At 37.0% G+C, this 22,804-nt stretch overlaps 1 protein-coding gene across 1 annotated transcript in view; it reads left to right on the top strand.

Annotated features, from left to right (window-relative positions):
- Positions 1 to 278: 278 nt before the first annotated feature.
- Positions 279 to 22,804, top strand: part of LOC135464588 (Krueppel-like factor 6) — a 46,481-nt gene continuing 23,955 nt past the window's right edge. The window contains exon 1 of the mRNA XM_064742028.1: positions 279 to 516. Within this exon, the coding sequence (XP_064598098.1) occupies positions 376 to 516 (141 nt within the window). The 5' untranslated portion in view covers positions 279 to 375. The remainder of the gene's footprint in view (positions 517 to 22,804) is intronic.

The raw sequence follows: 22,804 nt of genomic DNA, 5'->3' as shown, positions 1-22,804 counted from the left end.
AGTAATACCGACATCCAATCAAAATGGGTCTAACACTACACGGCTCCGAGCCCTGCGGTGAGACAAGCCATCTTATTGGACACTGTCACATGGCAGGAATTCCATGTGGGAAAGACGAGGCTTTTGATTGGTGGACGGCCAGACGAGTTCACGTCAGGCTGCATGTCACTTTCTCTGATTGTATTTTGTGATTGTGAACGAAAAAGCCAGGTATATTATCGTAAGGCAGGGGTGAGGGATCCGTAGACAGTCCGCTCTGTCAGTTTACACCGCACGGCTCTCATGCTCGCCGGCCAGTGCATGTCTACTATACACATCACTTCCTTTTTCACCTTTGTTTTTTTCTGTCGCCTGGGAGCTGTTTAATTTTTTCCAATGACGGCTTTGCCTGATTCGTACTGTGGCGATCTCACCATGGATATATTGCCCAGTGGAAACATATTTCGAGAACTTCAAGTGGTTCACGACACGGGCTACTTCTCCGCGCAGCCGTCGCTGGAAGACCGCTGGCAGCAAGTAAGTTGTAGTTGTAATACAGTAGTGTATAAACACAGGGCCCCACTTCACCGTATCCCCCCTCCTTTCAAGCCCTCCCCGCACCCCCTACCACCATGTGTTCCGTTATATTCACTGTTAAATGCGGATGTACGTAGTCTTGCAGGCTTCAGCCCGATTACCGGCTCTCATTTTTACCCGGCGATCTATCTTATAACTACATCCCGGGACTCGTTCCGCATGTACATATTTCACCCTGACGTACATACACACGCATACACATATATTACTCTTGCCTTTTGCTTTTAGCAGCTTGACCATTTTCACAATGTCGTCGTTGTTTAAATTCCAGGTCTCCTCTCTATATATACATGCATGCATTGCAGACATATAAGCCTAAATACCAGGACAGCTTCGGTATGTCAATTATATAGTGAGAGAGTGTATATATATGTACCAAGACTACAGTTATACTCTGTCACATGCATGCCTGCTAAGCTTTAATTGCACTCCTCTATGTATGTGTACAACAGCTCTGTGTGCATGTAGAAGCTGTAACCGGTGTACACTAGCCAGACTGCGAGCTATGTCCTATCAAAATATACCATGAATATACATGGAGGATAAGCCAAGTGAAGCGCATGTTTTAATTACAACCGAATATATATTTATATAGATAGATATATCCAGATTTTATGGACATTTTTTCCTTCTCAATACAACAGTCGGTGTCTTCCACCTTTAATAGACACACTGACCTTCTGTCAAAATAATATACAATACATAGTGGGATAATTCATTGGTGTAAAAATGTGACAGCCCTTGAAATGCAACAGGTTATATTGGGTTAGCTGCAAAACAGATGTAATAATGTATAAACGTTGACAGCTTATTACGAAGGATTGTTTTTATGTAGATGGCTTAAATCAAGAATACCTGAAATTGACCAGCACAGTGCTTGCATTGAATCAGGTGTATGCATGGATCTCTAGGTTCTCCCCCAAAAAATAAAAAATCCTGGAGTATATGATGAGTGGCTGCATGCATTAATTAAACATTTTAACTGAATATTCATTCGCATTAAAATACAATTGATCGTTACATTTATGTCACACATATATAGATATGAACCAGGCTACAGAACAGTGACTTGATTCTAGGTAATGCACAGAGTAAGCGACCTGAAAGCACCCCCCCCCCCCAAAAAAAACGCATTTTTAAAGGCTAATAGATGACACAGAATCTTACTTTTGGTGATTAAACTTACATTTTTCCCTCTTCGGTATCGTCCTACCTTCGAAGCAAACCTCAAAATGCCTTTCCAAGATCATTAGAGCTTTCAGAATCAAGGACATTGTGGAGCTTAGTCATGGACGAAACTTTAGGTCATTTACGGTAATGTGTACAGTGGAATGTTAGCTTATAATGTATAATGTATTCAGACATTACTGTAATTCTTCAACCATTTTGCAAGGTGTATATTCAGTCGTCTTCTGTGTGGACTGATAAAATTATACTTTGTGTGAAATTTGCCAATCCATCCAATGTAGTTTTGTCCCCAAAGCCAAATTAATAGATGTACATTACATGTAATTGCATTGAAAGCTGTTCTTTCAAATGAGAAAAGGTTGAGGAATTAAAGTATGCGAATAGGTACTCAAATACCATAAAACGAGACAGCGTGAGCTCTGAAATTAGTTACTTAATAAATTGCAAAGCTAATATGCATTTAATAATAATGACACGACTGGTGTCAGTCAGAACACCTGTGAATGAGTGGACGATATTTGAATGCAAACACCACCCCCACCCAACGTTATGTTTCTCGAAAGTAATATGTTATCACATAATTTGTCTCTAAATTGAATATTTGCGAGGGAAATTTTAGGTCCTTTACATATATCCTTATACAATACTATTTTCTGTGATACCTGACTTTGGCAGTCACATATATACCGTCACATACCTGACTTGCTGTCATATATATATATACAGTTGTCATACCTGACTTTGGCGCTCACATATATATACAGTTGTCATACCTGACTTTGGCACTCACATATATATATACAGTTGTCATACCTGACTTTGGCGCTCACATATATATACAGTTGTCATACCTGACCTTGGCACTCACATATATATACAGTTGTCATACCTGACTTTGGCACTCACATATATATACAGTTGTCATACCTGACTTCGGCACTCAGATATATATATATATATATATATATATATATATATATATATATATGTACAGTTGTCATACCTAACTTTGGCAGCCATGTATAAGCAATTTTCATACCTGATGTACATACAGCTGGCATATCTGACAGGTTTAACTATGTCAGTGTAATAATTTATTTGTTATATATACAGAGTGGAGAGAAGTATAGAACAGTATATAATCCAACCCTTCTACACTTGCAGATTTAACTGATTCATTTTGATACACTGTTGTAAAGTAACATTGTAATCACATTGGTGAGAGGCTCCTGGGTCATTGCTCTACGCTGGCATGCTAACCACCTGGGCTACGGAGGCCAGACGCGGCTCTTTATACCATATGCACCTGCATGTACAGGTGTTGTGGGAGTCTTCTCACATCCATTTGTCATCAGAAAAGTTAACTAATATTCCTCTTAACGCCATGCAGCTTTCTTGCTGACTGATATTTGAATACCTGTTGATTAACAGGTAGCTCATTTTTCTGGTAATGTGTTGTTGTGAGATAAGGAAACTGTTAATGACAAGATATATTACGTACACATAGGGGTAGCACTAAGGTGTTCTATCTAAGGTGTTATCCAGGAGTGGGACTGCACTTTATTGTGTGCATGCACTGTCTTTATGCACATTCATGAGTTCTGCAGAATAAAATTCCAGGGTGAGCTCTCTGAACTGGCACCTTTGAGGCTGAAACTGTGTAATTTACAGGTAATCATTGACACACAGCTCCCACCCCCAACCTTCACTCTGCCCACCCTCCTGTAATGCCTTCAGTTTTCCTTCCTCGTTAATGAATGTACATTTAACACCCTAAAGGCTTTCATCCAACCCTTGAACCTCTATAAACCCAAATAAAATACAGGATTGTACACTGTGCCATTTCTGCCTGTATCAGTTCAAATCAGACGAAATGCCAGCCTTTGCCATTTTACTCCTGCTGACATGCTTTATTCACCTAGACACAGCACTGACAACAATGTACATGTAACATGAAAGTTGATGCCAGACAAAAAATTCCAAAACCAGGCTTTTTTGAAGTTCACAATTTACATGTGCTCTGCGAATTCTTCTGATGTCTAGCGTACTATAATTTCCTTTTATCATCAGCCCAACATCCCGGATAATATTGTCCACTGTTGTTTATTTCACTATTCAGTCCCATGTTACCTTTCACCTGGTCATCTACTCACTGCTGCACCATACGAGTGAAGTGCTTGGATGTACACCCTGATGAACATAACCGCCTATGAGAGTAATGTATAAGAATTTAGCAGAAAGGGTTCGAAGTAGGGGCTGTACATGTATCTCTGTAGAACTTCCTGCACTGAATAGACCACTAATTATCTAAGAAGGAAACAGCATCGCATTTCATGTTATGAGTATGTCTACATTTGTGTGTGTGTGTGTGAGGTGGGATGAAGTGGACAGTGTATAGTGGTGTTTTGGGCAGTTTATAGATAGTTGCATTTTTAATGCATTCAGGAAGTTGAAACATATACCAGAGTGTAAGAGCTGTAAAAGAGCATCGCAAGTGGGTGGGTAGGAAGGAGGTATGTTTAAGATGCACTAGCTGTTAGTTAACTATTCGTCAGTCAGTGAGACAGACAATGTGACATAGAAATTTAACCCTTTGGAAATTGTGTGTTACGTACATGTGATGGCTGATAAATCAACATGATACAATAAAGATAAAATCCAGTGGGGGGTGCGTAACTCTGAAATGAACAACATCTGCGAAGGCTGATCTTGTATTCAGACGTTGTCTAAAGGGTGGAATGAGACATGACGACGCTCTTTCCCCCCTGCCATTTAAATGCCAACTCCAAAAGTTCATCTTTTAACTCCAGTAGAGGTAGGATTGGTAACTACCCTTGGGGTTGTTGGCAGGAGGGTGGGGTCATGGGGTAGCTACTTTTAACAAGACATTCTGCTAAGATTTTTTTGATTCACATTAGCACCAGCGTGTTACAAATAAAGGTGCTGGAAATGTTCCATTTGCACACTGTGTTTGACCTTTGTTTGTTTTAGTATAGGAAAAATAATAGCAGCTGAAAGGTGGGAGTGGGAGGTGGGCATAGGGGTGGGGGGTGCTGTTGAGGGTGCTGTTGGGGGTAGTGTACTAATGGTGTGAGGGTGGGGATTTGATTGCAGCCAAGGCTACAATTTTAGGTGCTCTTATTTGCATGCCATTGATGGTGAGTATTATTTTTAAAGTACTTACCAACAGATGAGTAGTAGTCTAGACAGCTTATCATAAGCCTATGGTCAGAATTGCTCAGTTTTTAATTTCTCTGCCTGGCAAAACTTTAAACTAATGTATTGGATTAACAATTGAAGTTCAAAGGAGTAACATACTATGAAGATGTGCTGTTATATATGTGTATAACCTGGGAAAGGTCACATGTTTCTCAGGGCTCTGTGTACGTAATGTGAATTATGCTGCTTTGTATGCAAGATGTTTGTCGTTTGGTGCAGACCTTGTGTATGACAAAATTGAAGGATTATCCTGTATTCCTAGTTTTTGTATACCGGAGGTTTTGCCCCAGTTTTAGGAATTACCTGTTGTCCTAAGGCTAAAAATTATTGGCTTTAATGTACTCTGTGATTTCCGATGGCCACGCAGTCCTTAGCATCAGGGAAATATGGCATCTAAGTCTTGTTACCCTCCTGACATTGTAAATTTTGTGGAGTTATTGTGAAGCAAATGAGGATTAACCGTCATTTTTTTCTCATTTCAATTTTACCTTACCTTATTAATTTTTACCTTATTAATACTAAACTCCAAAGCCCTGGATGCTTTCTGTTTTTGTTTTTGTTTTTTTTGTCTCCCAAGCTTGCTGTTGTCGTGGCCCTTTTTATGGTACTACAGAATTAACAATGGACAGGACTGACAAGATTTTCTACCTGTCAGCATATCTATCCATCAGCCAGGTAATTCATATTTAACCAACCCATCCTCAAAGCTTACCTGAAATCCTGTAGTCATTATGTAAATCCCTGGAGCTTTACACAGCCATTTTGTTCTTGTTCTTCTTGTTGTTGTTGTTGTTGTTTTTTGGAAGTTTTGGGGGAGAGAGGGCTTGAAACTTAATTGATTTGCCGTGTGCCTGATTACGTGTTGCTGATAATTTGTCACCGATGGTACATCTGATTCACCAAATGAAACAATCACTCCTCAAAGTTGGCCGTTGTGTTTTTGATTAGCAGGTGGTTATTTAAACGAGGTCATTTTCAACAGTTCGATACAAACTGGGTTTCTTTTTTTGTTCTTTTTTTTTTTGAGGAAAGGAAGTACTTCCATCCTCGTGAGAAGAACACAAATGTAGCCTATAGCCAGGCCAGTCTTGAGTCCCCATTACTGTGTACCCAATACAGTACAAGTAAAAGTTTTGATAAAAGAAATAATTTTACATCCCTGATGCAATAGAGGTTAAGATGAAGAATGGTGGGTGGGGAGAGAGAGAATGGATAGTGTGTGATTTTCATGTGACCATGATATAATGCCGCATGTCTTGAGTTGTGGCTAAACAGCTTCAGAGCCCCATCTACATTTTTAGATGGTCAGAGCAAGATTACATGATCCTCTCCCTCTGTGTTCTAGGTCTTTGTTTTGGGTCCAGCTGAGGGGTTACTATGGCAACATGCAAACATTCTTGGAAGGACAATTTGTTGAACTTTGCCGAGCACCAGGCAACTGTTCCACTTCTTTTGTGGTCTCATGAAACACAAGATCTCTGTGTATGACCGTCTTCAAGCCAAAAGCAGAAATGACAACAATTTCTCCATCTTTCTTATCTTTCTTTTTTCATTTTTTTTTAAATTGTGCTTTAGCTGAAAAATCTACACTTATTTAATGGCTGTGAAACCTCCTGAATTGAGTTTATAAATGTACCTTTAATTCTGCGCTTTCTCATTATAGTAACTGAAGAATTTATACATTCTGTAAACGATGTTTTCATAATACATTACTTTTGTGAGTATATTTCAGAAAAACTCCACACTTTTTTGGTTAAAGGAACAGTATGTACTTCTTTTTGCTAATGAATTGAAGGAAATTGTCAACGTACAGGTAACTTGTAACTCTTTCTTGTGTTAATTTTCTTTCATTAATGATCGCTGTAGTAATTACTATAAAAAAAATTACAAGTAACTTTATAATAGTGGAGATCATTTATGAAGGACAGATTTGAAATTTATACTTGTGCCATAAGAAACCGTTTCAGATCTTAGTCGAATGTCCTATACTGGGAAAAGATCACAGAAACATGGAGACAAATAATGAAGCGTGCGCACTTATATATAACAGTCATACACCATGATCGAGCTTTTTTGATGTGGAGTGTAAAAGTAGAGAAGTTAGCTTTCGGACTGTGTGTGTTTACATTAAAGTCATCATGATTTAGCTTTAGACTTCTATCAAAGAAAATAATGTCGCCATGGCAACATGTGTGGATAGAGCTTAGATACATTGCTTCAACGACTATATATATATATATATATATATATAATTATATTTATGCATGTATATTAAGAATTATATAAACAGCCCTGATGAGAGTTAGAGGCTGCTAAATGTGTTTTGTTTTTTTTTTTTGACTTGTTCAGTTCTTATAGGAATTTAGTCAAACCCGAAACTTCTAGAACATGTTGTGCGTCAATTCGTGAATGAACAGAAACAGACCTTTGTTGTGTTTTTTTGTTTTTTTTAAGCCTTAAACGAGATGATTGTAGCGGACATGAGATCACTATAGTCATTTATCTTTGTCTCAAGTCGGTGTGGTATTTTCCCCTAGGCGTAGAAAGGTAGTAGACCATTTCACAACAGATTTTTCTCTCTCCTATGGTCTGATTCACACCTCGGAGACTCTTGTTCATATTTTTAACAACAGTGATTAAGACGTCAGTCATTCCTAATACAGATCATTTTTTCTCTTTTCTACTTGGAAGTTTTTCGTTTGAAAGATTTAGGTTGACGTTGAATAGCTTAATTTGCTTTGAACTTCTGTTAATTTTTGATTTGTCAAGATTGCTTCTAAAACTGATCTTATGTGCATGTGAAAAAAACACCGCAGATATCTGAAGCACATAAGTGCGTTCATTTGGTTTTTCTTTCTTTTTGTACTTTAATGTTCTTTCAAAGCATTCTGCAATGTTTTGGTTTTTTTTTTGGTTGTTTTGTCCTAGTTTTTACTTCACAACACAGTAAATATCCTTCTGGCTTCTGATTGGCTGAATTGAAGCCATACATATGTATCAGCTCACTTTATTGGTAATTGATTGGGATAAGGAAAGATAAATTAGGTGGAAATCTTAAGTTGCTTTATGAACAATTGCACAGCTGGGGAATTGCACAATTATAACTGAGTGCATAGACAGCAAAGTTCTAGTTTTCATGCCAGCTTTACATCAATCAGGAAACCTCATCGTTCAGATCACAAATGCTGAATCCATGGCAGATGTATGGATTTGAAAACGGTCGTTCATTAACTCGATCGAGTCTATTGACATGTAGAAGCCATATAGTGATGAAGAACCACATGGTATATGGGAAGGATTCGGCGTAAAGACAGAAGAAGTAAAAAAAAAATGTAGAGCGTGAATGACACTGAAACGAGCCAGGACAATGTTGGGAGTAATCATGCGGTGTAATTTAATTTTCCGAGAGTATGAAAGAGCGTGCCCGGCGTACACTTCCTGTGAGTTCGGAGGAAAATATTGTACACATCCGCAATGCAAACTTCGCGAGAGGATATTTAATAGAAAACACCGTGACAACTTCCTGTGGGATCGGGTTTCCATGGCAACCAGGCTACGATGTTAGTATCGTTGACCAGTCAATTTAGAGACGAATAAGCTGGTGTTAAGATGATAATGAATTGCAATTTTCACGGGAACGGTCAGACGCTTAACAAAATCTCAGTTTTCAACCACTTAATTGTCAAGTGCCTTCCACCTTATTCATGTAGACCCTAGAAATTGACTGCAGTCTTGAGGCTGTTGTTGTATGCATGTATTGAACTTCATTTAAGTTTACAGCTTTTAAGCTGATTTTTCTGTTCATGGTGTACTTTGGAACATTTTTTTTTCTTTGTATCAGATTAATTATTTAAAAACACAAGTGTTATTTTTCTGTTTCTTGCTTTTGCATTGTCAGCACCTAAAAAGATAACTTCTCATCAAGCTAAGTAAAACTAACACTTTGTTGTTACACTTAGTAATGCTTGCAAGTTGATTCTTTTTTTTTTTTTTTTTGCTTTTGCTTGTATCAAAATGTGTCAAGGTAACTTGTAAAGCAACAATGTTGTACAGTGAAGCCTACTAACTGGCATGGACAACTGGCATGTATCTGTGCTGTATATGATACCACATGTATATCTGCTCTGCAGGTCAATCCTTGCCGTAGTCACTCTAATTATTTGCCCCTTTAAGAAACTGCACACATACCTTCCATGCCTGGCATTCAATAGCCAAGCAGTGTTAAATATGTAAGCATTACTTTTAAGCAGCAAAACTGAGATGAGATAAATGTTGACTTCACTGCATGGGATGTTGATTGTATTTTTGTTTTTTGTTTTTTGTTTTTTTGTCTCTAAGGCTACATCAATTTTTTTTTTGTGTATGACAAATGAGCTTGTAAAAAAAAATTCAAAAATGCAATGAAAATAACACTGGAAATCCACTATTTTGTTTTGTCCTATTTTGATATTTTTTATGATTTTATATATACTCATAGGTCAAATACTATATATGCTTTTTATACAGACTTTATTCATTAAATCATACATCAGTATTAATTTTATATATCTCCATTTATCTAAATTTATGTGCTATAGCCTACATTTTGTAAAAAAAAATTATATATATATATATATACATATTTTCATGTAAATTCAAAGTACCGGTGTAACTTCTCGGCAAATGTTAAGTATATTCCAGTCAGCAAGTGTTCTGTTGCACACTGACTTTATATTATATGCTAATTTATTTAAATTTATTTTGTAGTTGTCAGATTCACGCTTGAACCTTGTGAGAAAAAAACTGGCACAGAAAAGGCGGGTGTCAATAGTTCTATTATTACTAAGAATTTAAATTTTATAGTCTGCAGAGTTATTTGCTACATTCGATCTCTGAAGCATGACAATTCGAACTCTCCTGACTTAGCCTTGTACACAAATCCGATATACAGGGATTCCAGTGTAGGTTGCTTCGCAACAGTAATGTATATTGTTGTAGATAAATAAGAGTTTTTACATCAAAATCTGAATATCAACAATTTTTGCTCCCTTCCCTAAATATGAACCTGCTGTAACACAGCGAATGTATGGTTGTGCATACATGACCATAACATCATGCTATGACTGATCTAAAACTTCACCTTGGACTGTGTTCTACATTTTGCCTGATTTTTACACTTTTATTCCTGTTTACAGGAAAAATGTAAGTTTCAATGCCAGTAGTACTATTTTGTGACCTTCATTTCCCTCTGAAAATGCACCTTTTTGCAGCAAACAACATCACCATTGCGGGGGGAAAAAAAATTGCAGCATTTACGGAAAAAAGAAATGTTGGGGGGAGGGGTGAAGAGGTGGTTGAGGGGAGGGGGTGTGATAGGAAGGTGTTGTCGTAGACCATATGACATATACCTGCTTGGGAACACCCTTGTATAACTCTGGGTCATTGAGATTTGTTTACACGGGGAGTCAATTACAGGTGTGAAAAAGTCCAGGATGCATGTATGTAGTCAAGGCCATGCACGTGGGAAACTAGATCATTAAGCCCAGGTAGACAACGGGAAGAAAAAAGTGGCGAGCTTTACATGTAGAACTATAGGGAAGCAGCGATTTGTGGTTTTAATGTTATTCCCCCTAACTGTGGGAAAGAGGTATGGCAAAATGTGGGGCCCTGGGAACAAGGTGACATTTTGTGTTTGCTCTGAAACTCTATTACAGAAAGTAGCGTGCACATTTAAAGGCAAAGAGTAGCCAAAGCATGTTAATTTTGGTTCAGAATTTTACATATTTCTTTAGCATATCATCCTGCTTGCCTTCTAAAAAAAAACGCAACTAAAATCACCTCTCTTAGAGTGATAGAAACGTCAAAATCTGACATACATGTTATGAGTAATTCTGTGCTGCGCAGAATTTTAAGTCAAATAAAGTATACAATTCTTGAGAAATGCGTGGTTTTGTTTGTATGCTGAGTCAGCAAAAAAAAACAAAAAAAAAAAAACGATGTTTCATTGAACAGTGATAAACATGAATTCTTCATTGTAAGAAAGAACAAAAAAAAAAAACAAAACATGGTGTGAGAACTGTGTGATAATGGAGTAAATGTTTGGGCTTGAACTGCGGTTTAGATTGTTTTTATAGTTTCAGAGAACACTTTATTGTTAAGATAGAAAACTTTTCACCGTTAATTTAAGACGAATTCGGGACATGACAGAAATCAGAGGTATATATTATTGAGAAGACAGAAAAAAACACAAAATCCAGCATCCATACATCACTGATTATCATGCATTTGCGATAACATCAGGATATTTATCTTTGCATATTTTTTTTCCTATCAGAATTCTCATGCATGCTAGGCAACATGAGCAACAAATTAGCCAATCAGACTGCACATTTCAGTGAAAACCAGGTGTGATTGGATAATACCCAGAAGACTAAACAACATATATCTCAGGAAAATATACCCCGCACTATTGCAGACATGAGTGTGCAAAGGTGGGAAAGGTAGTTTAACCTTCCGCAATTTCAATATATTGAACAGGTGGATAGTTTAGCAGGAATCTCATGTTTTTCTCCCATGTCTTACAGATATCTCTGTAAGAACTTTGGCAAGGGAGATTAAAGACATATTGCAAGAAGGCTTTATTAATACGTGATATATATAAACATATCTAGTGATTTTGATCAGCAATTACCTGTCTAGGAGCGTACCTTTTTTTCGTAACTGAATTAGATGAACGTCTGTACATTTATTAATGATTAGCAACCTTAATTTGTGTATTTTCTCTGTTTACTTATTTTCTAAAACAGCTCAAGTTATTACCTTTAATGAAAATATCCGACTCATGTATGGACTATTTATATTGTGAAAATGATTCTAAATTTTGAAAAAAAGCTATAATGCGATCCACATTATGAGCTTTACTAACTTTTTTTCCAGTTTTTTTAACGGTGACATGTGCACAGCCGAGGCTCATATTTATTCCCTTGTAAAAATGTACTTTTTGGTACAAAGTTTGAGGGCAAATACAGTAATTGCTAAAGGCCCCATTATCTGTGGCTGTTCATTGCATGTACATGTAGCCCAGAAAGTGGGGGAGTTGTACACGTACTGCAATGGACCTTAAATTTCATCCACAAAATTGCATTTTTACAGGCAAGTTAATGTTACAAAATCTTATTTTTGATGCCGAAAGTTATCATCTTCCAAACAAATCTGAAAATAGCTTTCTACAATCAGTATAGAACTCCCAGAGTCAGGAAAACTAAGAGATTGTCATGTAAGAAATTTTAGGTCATTGGTAGTATATCTGTATGTATGCATGCATGTAGCTTTCATTTTGTCCAGCTGCACTTAGTTCCTCTGCTGACGCAGCTATTCTTGCCATTCTCTCTGGTAATGCCTTACAGTGGGTTAATTGGGGTGGGAACACTGGTAAGCCCTTGTGAGCCTTAATGGGTTGGGGTGGGAGGCCCTGGAGAGGGCCCTGAATCTGAAATTGGGGCTCTGGAAGGGGCGATTGTCTCTAGGACTGATTTAAAGGTTAAAATCTTCGCTGTAGGATGTATACATGACGATGGCTTCAAGAGGGCTATACTCAGATACCCTGTTAGTGTAATAGAATCGTTGTGTTGAATTAATAGGATATGTGTGTTATATTTAATAGAATAATCTGCTGCAATAAAAAAAAAACATTTTAGCATCATTTTAGATTTTAAAATCAACAGGTTAATTTTTTTGAGTGTAGCATATCTGTGTATAAATTTTGGAAAACAGAAATCTATGGAAAATGCATTGGATTTTCAAATTAAGGCTGCATTTAATTGATAAGTAGATAAAAATTTCCCAAGTAGTGCATGTAAATGTATGTACTCATGTAGTAGAAATGCATTGTTTTCTGTTATAGTAAAATGTTATCATTCATAAGTATGAAGTGAGACAGAGGGATCGTCTACGATGCTATTTCTTATGTAATATATATTTTGACATATACCTGTACATAAACCACAAGGGGGTTTTTTTAGAAGACTTTACCTGTATTCTCGGATTTCCCAGAAGACCAGTTGAAATGTAAGGATCAAACTATTTTGCTTCATGCAGTGAATTAAGAAGATCAAATGCGATGCACCACATGTAGGCCGGATAACAAGACGGACAATGTCGTTAAGGATTGATTAACTTCGTTCCAAACTTCGTTCATCTTGACGTGGCATAGATTTTTCCGTAAACATTTTACAGCATTGTCTAAATCCTGACAAATGAGTGCTATTGACTGCGGCTGCCGGAGACATCGGATAGCAATCTTGTTGGTGATGCTAGTACGCGGTTGACAGAATGACAACCCTTCAAGCCTCTGGGCACAAAAGTCATTAAGGTGTGCTGTGCGCTCACCTGTAACCAGGTGTGTTAAACGAAGAAAAAAAATAACAACACGGAGGAACATTTTTGTCATTTTCTCAGTCTTTGTCAGGTTTTGGAAAGTGGGTCATTTGAGGTTTTCAATCACATCTGTTGGCTTATATACGGAGATGCTGAGAGAGTTGCATCTTAACTATGAATGTACTCTGGTGTACATTCATGTCCCTGGGCATGAAATTTTTCTCAGAATACATTTGCTTGATTTTTCATTTCTTTTAAATACATGTACAAGTAAGAATATCTTCCTTATATATGTTCTGAAATTTTGTTTTATTGAGGAATTCAGAATAATTAGAAATCTGTAATCACTTACTGAAGGGATATGTAAGTAATGAGTCTGTGAGTGATTATTCATGGTTTTCGTAATGCCACATTGAAAAGTCATGAAATATAGGCTTAGAAAATTTTTTATTCGTTGAGTAAGCTCATGTCTTTTTTTTTTCATGGGATATTGAAAACCTGATGTTTCAACTGGACCATTGAAAACTTCAGGTTCATGCACCTGTATATTAATTGACATTGCTATCTCGTTCACATTCGGAAAAAATTTTGAAATTTAAAGGCCTCAGTCATCTCTTTGAAAAATGCTCAGCACATCTTGCGTGTATACCTTTTTGAGATGAGTATACCTTTTTGTGGGAGTTTAATGACGAAAGCGATATGCTGAATCGTTCTTATGCGCAGTTGTGATGTTTGTAACTTGAAAAGGATTGGATTTCTTTTCAAACTTTAGCTGGGTGCATCGGGTTCAGGTCAAGCAGATTGAGGCTATAAAAAACTGAAGGGGAGTGCATTAGGGGAGAGGTGGGTTATTATTGTATGCATTGTGGCGAGATGTAGTACTAATGTGACTGCATAAGATTGCACTAGAGGCCAGGGATAGGGGGGTGGTGAGGGGTGGGGGAAGATAGAAGATATCCCTGTATATAGCTTACCCATTGATTCCCACAATAATAGCCCACAAAAGATGGTCTATGTCCTGCTTAAGTATCCATGGCCCAGGGCCCCCGAAGGAGCATGGGAAAATGTGTCCTAGCTTTTGGCAATGGTCGAGGTTGACTGGCTGTGCTTATAGGTTTTACAATGCCAGGTCATTCAGATGGTGCCTGTTTCTGTATGCAGGAATGCGTGGCATTCTTATTTTGCTCTCTCTTAACAGCCTTTTGGGATCAGTAGACAAAATGAAACATGGATGTCAACACAAGGCTACATGTTCCTTTAAAGCTTTCAAAGTTTAAATTACAGGTTTGAACATAGTATTGTCTGGATTCGTATCTTCAACAAGCATCTGTGTATGCTCTGCCTAACTGTATTTTGTGCTTGAGTGTGTAAGAAGTATTAAAGTTTTGGACGGGCATTGAAAATGTTCAGGGAAAATTAACTTTTCTCAAGGCCTTCATTAACTTTGTTTCACTCCTTAGAAGGTGGCATTCGTTAACAATCAAATACATAATTGCAGGTATTAATGTCTCTTATACACTGAATGTTAAGCTAATATCATTGCAGTGTCAAGTTTACCTTTGAGCACATGCAGTTGATTGAGGAATTTAAACTTTAGTTAGTTATGAATTTTACATAATTGTAAAGTAGTGTACTCGTGCAGTCATGTGTTTAAAACAAAGTTGTAGCACGTGGTGTTTTTAACGTCAATCATAAATATGAAAACATGGTGTGAATGGAAGCGGTTGAAGCATTTGTTACTTTGTTTTAAGGTTACGCATGCATTTTGTTGCGCTGTTGATGAACAAGTGGACAGTTTTATATATACATATGCAGTGTGTGTATTATTTTGTGTGTCAAGGTCATTGTGACCTTGAATATGTCATTTGTAATTTAACATGACCCTAAGCTTTAATAGTAATCAACAGTTTACTGCATATCAGATATATATACTCACATAAAGCATCATACGGAATAACTGCCGAAAATATTTCCTCAAAAATATGAAATAAAGTTTTGGCAAATCTTTATTAAGTGTTAACAATATTATACAGTTTTACGAATCAGACAGGCTGTATGCATGCATGGTGTGTATACATATACACGTATTTGCCTTTAACTTCCTTTTGCATTCACTTCAAAAGTTGTCTTGAAGTATTACCAAAAACAATAGTTCAAATTTTGGTGCAGCCATAATTATGTAACATGTTATTGTTTAGTGTTACAAAAAAAAAAATTAGTCGAAAATTGTTAAACGTTGTTTTATAATCCAAGAAGTATAGAGAACCATGATCTACACAACGGTGACCCCACATCGTCACCCTCATGTATAATGGCTAGCCTCCTCATACAACAGGAAATATGTGATATGCACATATTATAATTACACATTACTGTGAAGCCCGGGAATAAACCATCAAGTGTTTACCGTTTAGATCAAAGTTTATAAGCATATGAAAATTCAGCGATCGATCTACATTGAAACCTGGGACCAGTTACACAAAGCGGTGTGCAACATTTTTTTGTCGTTTTTTGTTACATTTATCACATGATATTTTGTTTGTCAACTTTACTGTACCATTGTCCTATGTGTGCGATTATCTTACATGTGCGATCGACATTTTGTGAAACTGCGCTCTGTGCTGTAGCTAGTATGAAGATTAAAAAGGCATATTGATTTATCATTTCATTAAGTTCCAGATTATTTATTTGACATCATATTTGGAATAATATAATATTCCATATATTTGCGCTTGTTTTGTTTTGTTTTGTTTTTGTTTTTACAATGACCTTTTGTATTATTGCATCATACATCATCCAGTGCTTGCAACATCTCAAAAACGTCACAAATTATTATGTCAGCCATCTTGGTTCTATATTAACATGTGCTGTTATAGCAAAATTACTCCAGTATGGCTGCCAGAAGTAGCCAAGTCATTTAAACCTTGACTCTTCACAGTTTCTCTTAAATCTGACAAGTTTACGTGAGACTCTTCTAGATAATTTTTTGGAGATTATTACAATTATTAATTGTATTCGATGATTAAAAAACCCCAAAAAGTTCAATGTGCATGCATGCATGCATAAAGTGCGATACTTGCGCATTTTAAAAACACAACTGACAGTGAAGAACATAAATACCAGCTAATAATAAATCAGTGGAAGTGAAGATGAAATGTTGAACATTATTTCCCATGGATTATTATATTAAAGATATGTGACCTATGACCGCAATTATTTGCATTTATGCTAGTTTCTAAAAATAGCCTCCACTGACATGTTAATGTAGCGCAGTACATATAAGGGCACTACTGGAGCTCCATGCATTTTTAAAAGTCATCGATATAGATGAGGGTCGATTCGTGTTCCCAATTAGCTCGTTTGTTAATTGCCTGTAACTGCTGTGAGTTAACGAATTTCCTGTGAAGGATTTATTAATAATTCTGATCAGGTTTGTAATGTCACGGTCAGCCGGTCAAGCTCGACCAGCCACGATACCTTGGCATAGCGTGGTTATGCCTCATTTATAACTATAGATGATTCTATAGGAGCTATACATGCACGTCTGCACGTGGACATTTGAAATAGTTTTATCTCACATTCTTGCATAGGACAAGATCATCTTATTTCATAATGTTTTATTTCATTGTGAAAAAAAAGACATTTTCCAATTTTATGCGAATTGACTTAGAAAGTCTGGCAGTATGTGTTCAAAAGACTTAGGAAAACAGTTTAACATAAGAAAGTCACTTTCGCATTTCACTGTAAATCATGTCACTTTATGGCATTACCAAAAAAAAAAACAGATAATATTTCATGCACAAAAAGAAGTTATGAGGAATGAGACTTGCAAAATTTTGTGTAAGTAGCGGTGTAATTTTGAATTTGCTCTAAATTCTGGGCCTTCAAATATATGGTGCTGGCAACTTCGGAACCTATGATGTAGCTATTTCGACTTATTTTTGCCACTAAAACACTTGAAGCATATAATTGTCAAAATGATGGGAAAGTGATTCTTTTGTGTCACTGAAGATGTAAGTTTCATAAGACTGTGCAAATTAATCCTCAACTCCCCCATAGTTCTCTCAGAATGTTTCAGAATATTGGCTGCAGGGACGGTCGAAAAGGTTTGAAGAATTAGGGTGCTATGTAGTATAGAAAACACAAAGCTTTGGTCGTAGTCATCCGATTGCATTGCACGTGGACAGAGTTGAGCTGGTTAGAATATACAATACCTACAGCTTGCTAAACAGGGACATTGTAGTGGTAGTATTGTTATTATTGTTATGCCCACAGAATTGCGACGGTAATGCCGCCTGAAGTGTTCGGCGTACATCCTGGTAGCAAATGTGTCCATATAGACCCATCATAATTCTCAAATTTCAGATTTTCTAACACTGCACACACATGCACCAGGGAAGTGGCTGTATAATGGTGGCCAGTTGCAACCTTCCACAAACAGTGTCAATTTAATTGTTTATTGCCGTATAGCGACATAGGCGATAATGAACGAATGAGTAGATTAACATACATGGGAGTCACGAGAATAAGTGGTGCGAGCGAGGTTTATGAATTGGTAATTTTGTGACATTGGTAGATATACAGGTACATACATCCTGTGCGAAAGTTATCTGGTATGTTTGACGAAGTTAACTCAAGCTCATCGATCATTATCATGCGTCCAAACTTTGTTCTGTGCCAGTAAACATTGTCCTAATGAAGTCACTCATTCGAAACTATTTAGTCGTTATCTTTTAATTTTGATGTTAATTTTAGCTGCAGTAAACTTCTTGGTAGTAAAATGGAAAAGTGATACAGTAAGACAGGTTGTGACTATATTATCGTGTGCATTTCCTGTAGGACATATCATATAGGCTTGACATGACACAAATGTGCGTGTACCTTTTGAAAAGATTTCCTGTTAACTTATAATTGTAATAAAATTTGAAACTAGAGCTCTAATCATTGACATCTGATGAGTAACATACTCATATCTTTACTTTTCCAAAAGGCTGGTAAAGAAATCTAATATCCTACTTTCAACCCTACTAATATCTGTCTCAAAAATTAGAAGAATTAGGGTTCTTCAAAATCACATGTTCGAAAGGAAGGACCTGCTTTTGTGAGTCAGCATGGTTGAATTTAGCAGTTATTCTAAAACAAACAAACACGTCACCATGAAACTGTTTGTTGTTCTTTTCCACTACAATTTGCTGTGTGTATAACAAATACATTTTGTTTCTATCTTACTCCCTCTCTCTCTCTCTCTTTTGCTTAAGGCAAACCAGTCTATATGTTTCCAGTGGCAAACAGATTTTATCAGTCAACAATTATTGGATAATTTATCGAAGAATGCTAACTGTTTGTGGCGTATCTACAATCAAACACAGGGGCACTTTATTCATGGGCTACGTTTTACCAAATAACGAATTATCTGATCATTGATCTATTGCATGATACAACATTGAAATTATCAGAGTATTTGTTTATATTTATAAAAAAAAATAGTTTGTATTAGATACTATAAAGATAGACTTTCATTTGTAATGTCCTCTTTCAGAAAAAATTTCACCTTATCGTAGGTTGATGTAGATTTCTCACTCTTTATTTCTGTTTCAAGCCTTTATTGTCAAAATATGTGGTTTTATTTTAAATTTATCATTTCTTATTGAAAATGAAGACTATATCAAAAATTTGCATATTGCATATTTTGCATATTAATTATAACCAGTGGGGATGAGTAATTATATTCCTCGCTTGTCAGAATAACAAACTGACACTCCCAAATTTCCTTGCCCATTTGAAGTGTAGGGTATATCAAAATATGGTTTATTGAAATGCCACTTTAATTCTTAATGCTATGAAAGTAAATCACCAAAACATAACACTGTTTTGCTAAAATATTACACTTGAAATGCATGTCAGAGGTGGAATGCTTCCCCAAAGTGTTCAGAATTGATACCATATAGTCGAAACGACAACATACAGTATAAATTCAAACTACAGCTGGGGATTTTTGGGTTGGATATGATAGTGACAGTGCTTCATGGGCTGTGTTATATAGCGCTATTATTATCCAGCTGGTACCCTCCACAGCTACAGAAACTTTAACCCAGTGACCTCTCCGTTTTATGATTCCTCGGCCATTCAATTTGCCATAATTTGTCCATGTGCTCCCTCTTGAACTAGGTTATGATTTTTGGAATGCTGCGGTTACCGTACTGTTTCCACTAAAAAAAAAAATAAATAAATAGTACGCCTAAAAACTCTTACTAACAACAACAATAGAAGTTTTTTCGTAAAGGCGAAGACAATCAATAGTTTTCCTGTGATATATTCTGTGATGTGTGAATGTTTTTTTTAAGCTACCCTAATTCTTCAAGCTTCTCAACTGCCTCTGCAATCAATATTTTGAAATATTCTGATAGAATTATGGGACATAATAATAATTTACAGTTTTATGAAACTTACATCTTTAATAACACAAACAAAATAATTATTAGCATCATTTTCACGATAACTATATGTATAAATTCCACTGAAAAAAATAATGCTTTAGTGGTGGAAAAGATTGAAGATTGTAGCCTACAGTACATTAATATCAGAAAATATCATGAATATTTCAAGTTTAAGTCAAAATTCGTTTATTTTAGCAGGATGCTAGACGGATTTTCAAAGAGGCTCAGATGGGGTTTAACATTTATTACCAAAAGGGTGGTACATGCATGAAACTTACGCAACCTGCGGATGGTCGTGGGTTCCCCACCCCCCGGGCTCCACCTGGTTTCCACCCACCATAAAGCTGGCCGCCGTCGTATAAGTGAAATATTCTTGAGTACAGCGTAAAACACCAATCAAGTAAATAAATAAATTCAACATGATAAAAATGACAAGAATTATTTAGAGGTTTTATTACAGTTTACTTGGTCTGGTTCTCTAGTTCCCCATATGATGGCTGCCATAATTGTGCTGACATGATTCCTCTGATTGGTGGATTAAAGTATTTCAGGTATTAAACTTGCATTCCCCCCTCCTCTAACCTTTCACCGAACCGCCACCCCCCACCCCCCACCCCCCACCCTCCACCCCCTTACCCCCTCCTCCGCTCACAAAATTTTCACCCTGCAGTCATACACATTTGAAATCATTTTCTCTCGGTATATCGGAATATCGTTATATCATTATACAATGTTTTTGAGGAAAGAATAATTTGTTGATATCTACATGGCTCCAGGTTTAAAAAGGAAAAATAATTAGAAGATTTATGGTATGTGTGTCAGAAGTACATATGGGCTGTTCCATGCACCATATACCGACTGAGGCATGCAGCCAGGGCATCAAATCATGGCATTTTGTATTCAGCTTTTGACCTAGCTCTGGATGTCCTGCTACAGCCATAAATAACCAGTAAATCTCTCCATTCAGACTATTTTGTGTGGCCTTCTGTGTGTGTTTGAGTACATGGCCTGGTATTTCTCACTACCAGTCATTTGGGTGAAAGAAGGACAAAAAAAATTCATAGGTACATATGGATATAGTGATGTATTTAAGGATGCAGGTTTTTTCGAAACAATGGCTCGTCGTGAAAGTTTGCCGACTCTGCACTCTTAACTTACGGGCGTTAAATTTAGACGAGAAAAATGAGTTAATGCATTTATTTTACCGTAGGTGAACAGCGACAAGTATTTGACATTGACTGTTTGCTTAATTATGTGACAGTTTCGCACTTGAGCTAGTTATTTTGCATGCTACCTTTGCTTGGTTGCCGTGGTAACACAATTCAGTATTTACATAGATGACCGTAAGTGAAATGTGCGCTGAATTTCTTGGCTTGCAGTTGATGTGTATTTTAGGATTATAAAGTTTATATACAGGTTATTCTTCCCTTTGTCAAGTGCAAGAGCACTTAGAATTTCGTACCTTCCTGGGTTTTTTTGTTGTTGTTAAAGTGGGTTCTAGTTAGCATCTTCTTATATACATGTACACGTGCAACCATAATTATCAAAGCTGCCATAGAACTAATTACTAAAAAACCCCGATGTTTTGTTTACCGTTGTTCCACTGTTCACAAAAGCCAGTGGCCTCGGCAGTCGTTTCATTAACAAAGCTCGGCTACCATGTTGTATACAGCAATGACCCTCGAGAAATCACATTCCACTGTTTAAACTTGTGCCCAGTGCCAATATTTACTCTGCAGATAACACTAGAATAAGGGTGGGTGTGTTTTTTTTCTTTTTTCTTAAAGGGTCAGAATGGTGGCACTATAAAATACCTACATGTCTGTCGTTGAATATGTAGGTGTAGATAGGTAAATGTACATACAAGGGATATCGGACTGAATCAATATATACTGTGATATATAGTGGGGTGTTACCATACACATGTATAGACAGCTAGCAGATCAGTCACTGCCAGTCTGCCCCCACCGTTAACATGAATTCAGAATATCATGTGGCTAAAATATTCTTTAGCGCATATTAAATGTGAAGCTATCATTGTAAAACAAGCACGGATAAGCTGCGACACATTTCCGCTAAAAGCTGCTGCTGTTGAGCGCTTAGGGCGTTGTTAAATGAATATAGCTCAGTTGGTTAGCGCGCTAGTACAGCGTAATGACCCAGGAGGCTCTCACCGATGTGGTCATTGAGCGGATGGTCATGGGTTTCCCCCTGGGCTCTGCAAAGGTTTCCTCCCACCATAATGCTGGCCACCGTCATATAGGTGAAATATTCTTGAGTACAGCGTAAAACACAAATCATGTAAATAAATAAACAAATATAATAACCCATGTTAAAACATTACAAGATGTCTAAAAAGTTTGTCAACTGACCGTCCAACTGACTGAAAGACAGAGCAGTCTAACAGTGTTGTCAACTGATCGTCCAACTGACAGAAAGACACAGTAGTCTAACAGTGTTGTCAACTGATCGTCCAACTGACAGAAAGACACAGCAGTCTAACAGTGTTGTCAACTGATCTTCCAACTGACAGAAAGACACAGCAATTTAACAGTGTTGTCAACTGACCGTCCTACTGACAGGAAGACAGAGCAGTCTAACAATGTTGTCAACTGACCGTTGTACTGACAGAAAGACAGGGCAGTCAACAGTATTATCAACTGACAGTCCAACTGACAGAAAGACAGAGCAAACAGAGCAACTTATAGAACTGTGTCAAGGCTGATAAATACTGACAACTATGATGGGGCGAAACTAACTGATCTCCCCACCCCCACCCCATTTCCATATTTCAGGTTTTCAGGTTGAATCTACCATTAGTGACACAGATTTAGGAAAATTAACCAGAAATATTGAAAACATGCACATATTTATATGTAACTATTGTAATTCAGCTTTCACATATATTGTTAGCTGTTGGTCTATGTACATGGTTTCACGAGCTCTCTAGTTGTAAGGAGAAAAAAAAAAAAACCCGAAGTGAGGTCTTCATTTGTGTAGTAGGTTTCTGTTTGTTGTCCATGATAGAC

Source organism: Liolophura sinensis, chromosome 4 (assembly GCF_032854445.1).
Source record: "Liolophura sinensis isolate JHLJ2023 chromosome 4, CUHK_Ljap_v2, whole genome shotgun sequence".
Lineage (NCBI taxonomy): Eukaryota > Metazoa > Mollusca > Polyplacophora > Chitonida > Chitonidae > Liolophura > Liolophura sinensis.
Note: the sequence above shows the minus strand (reverse complement) of the source record. Positions and strands in the feature narration are given on the sequence as shown.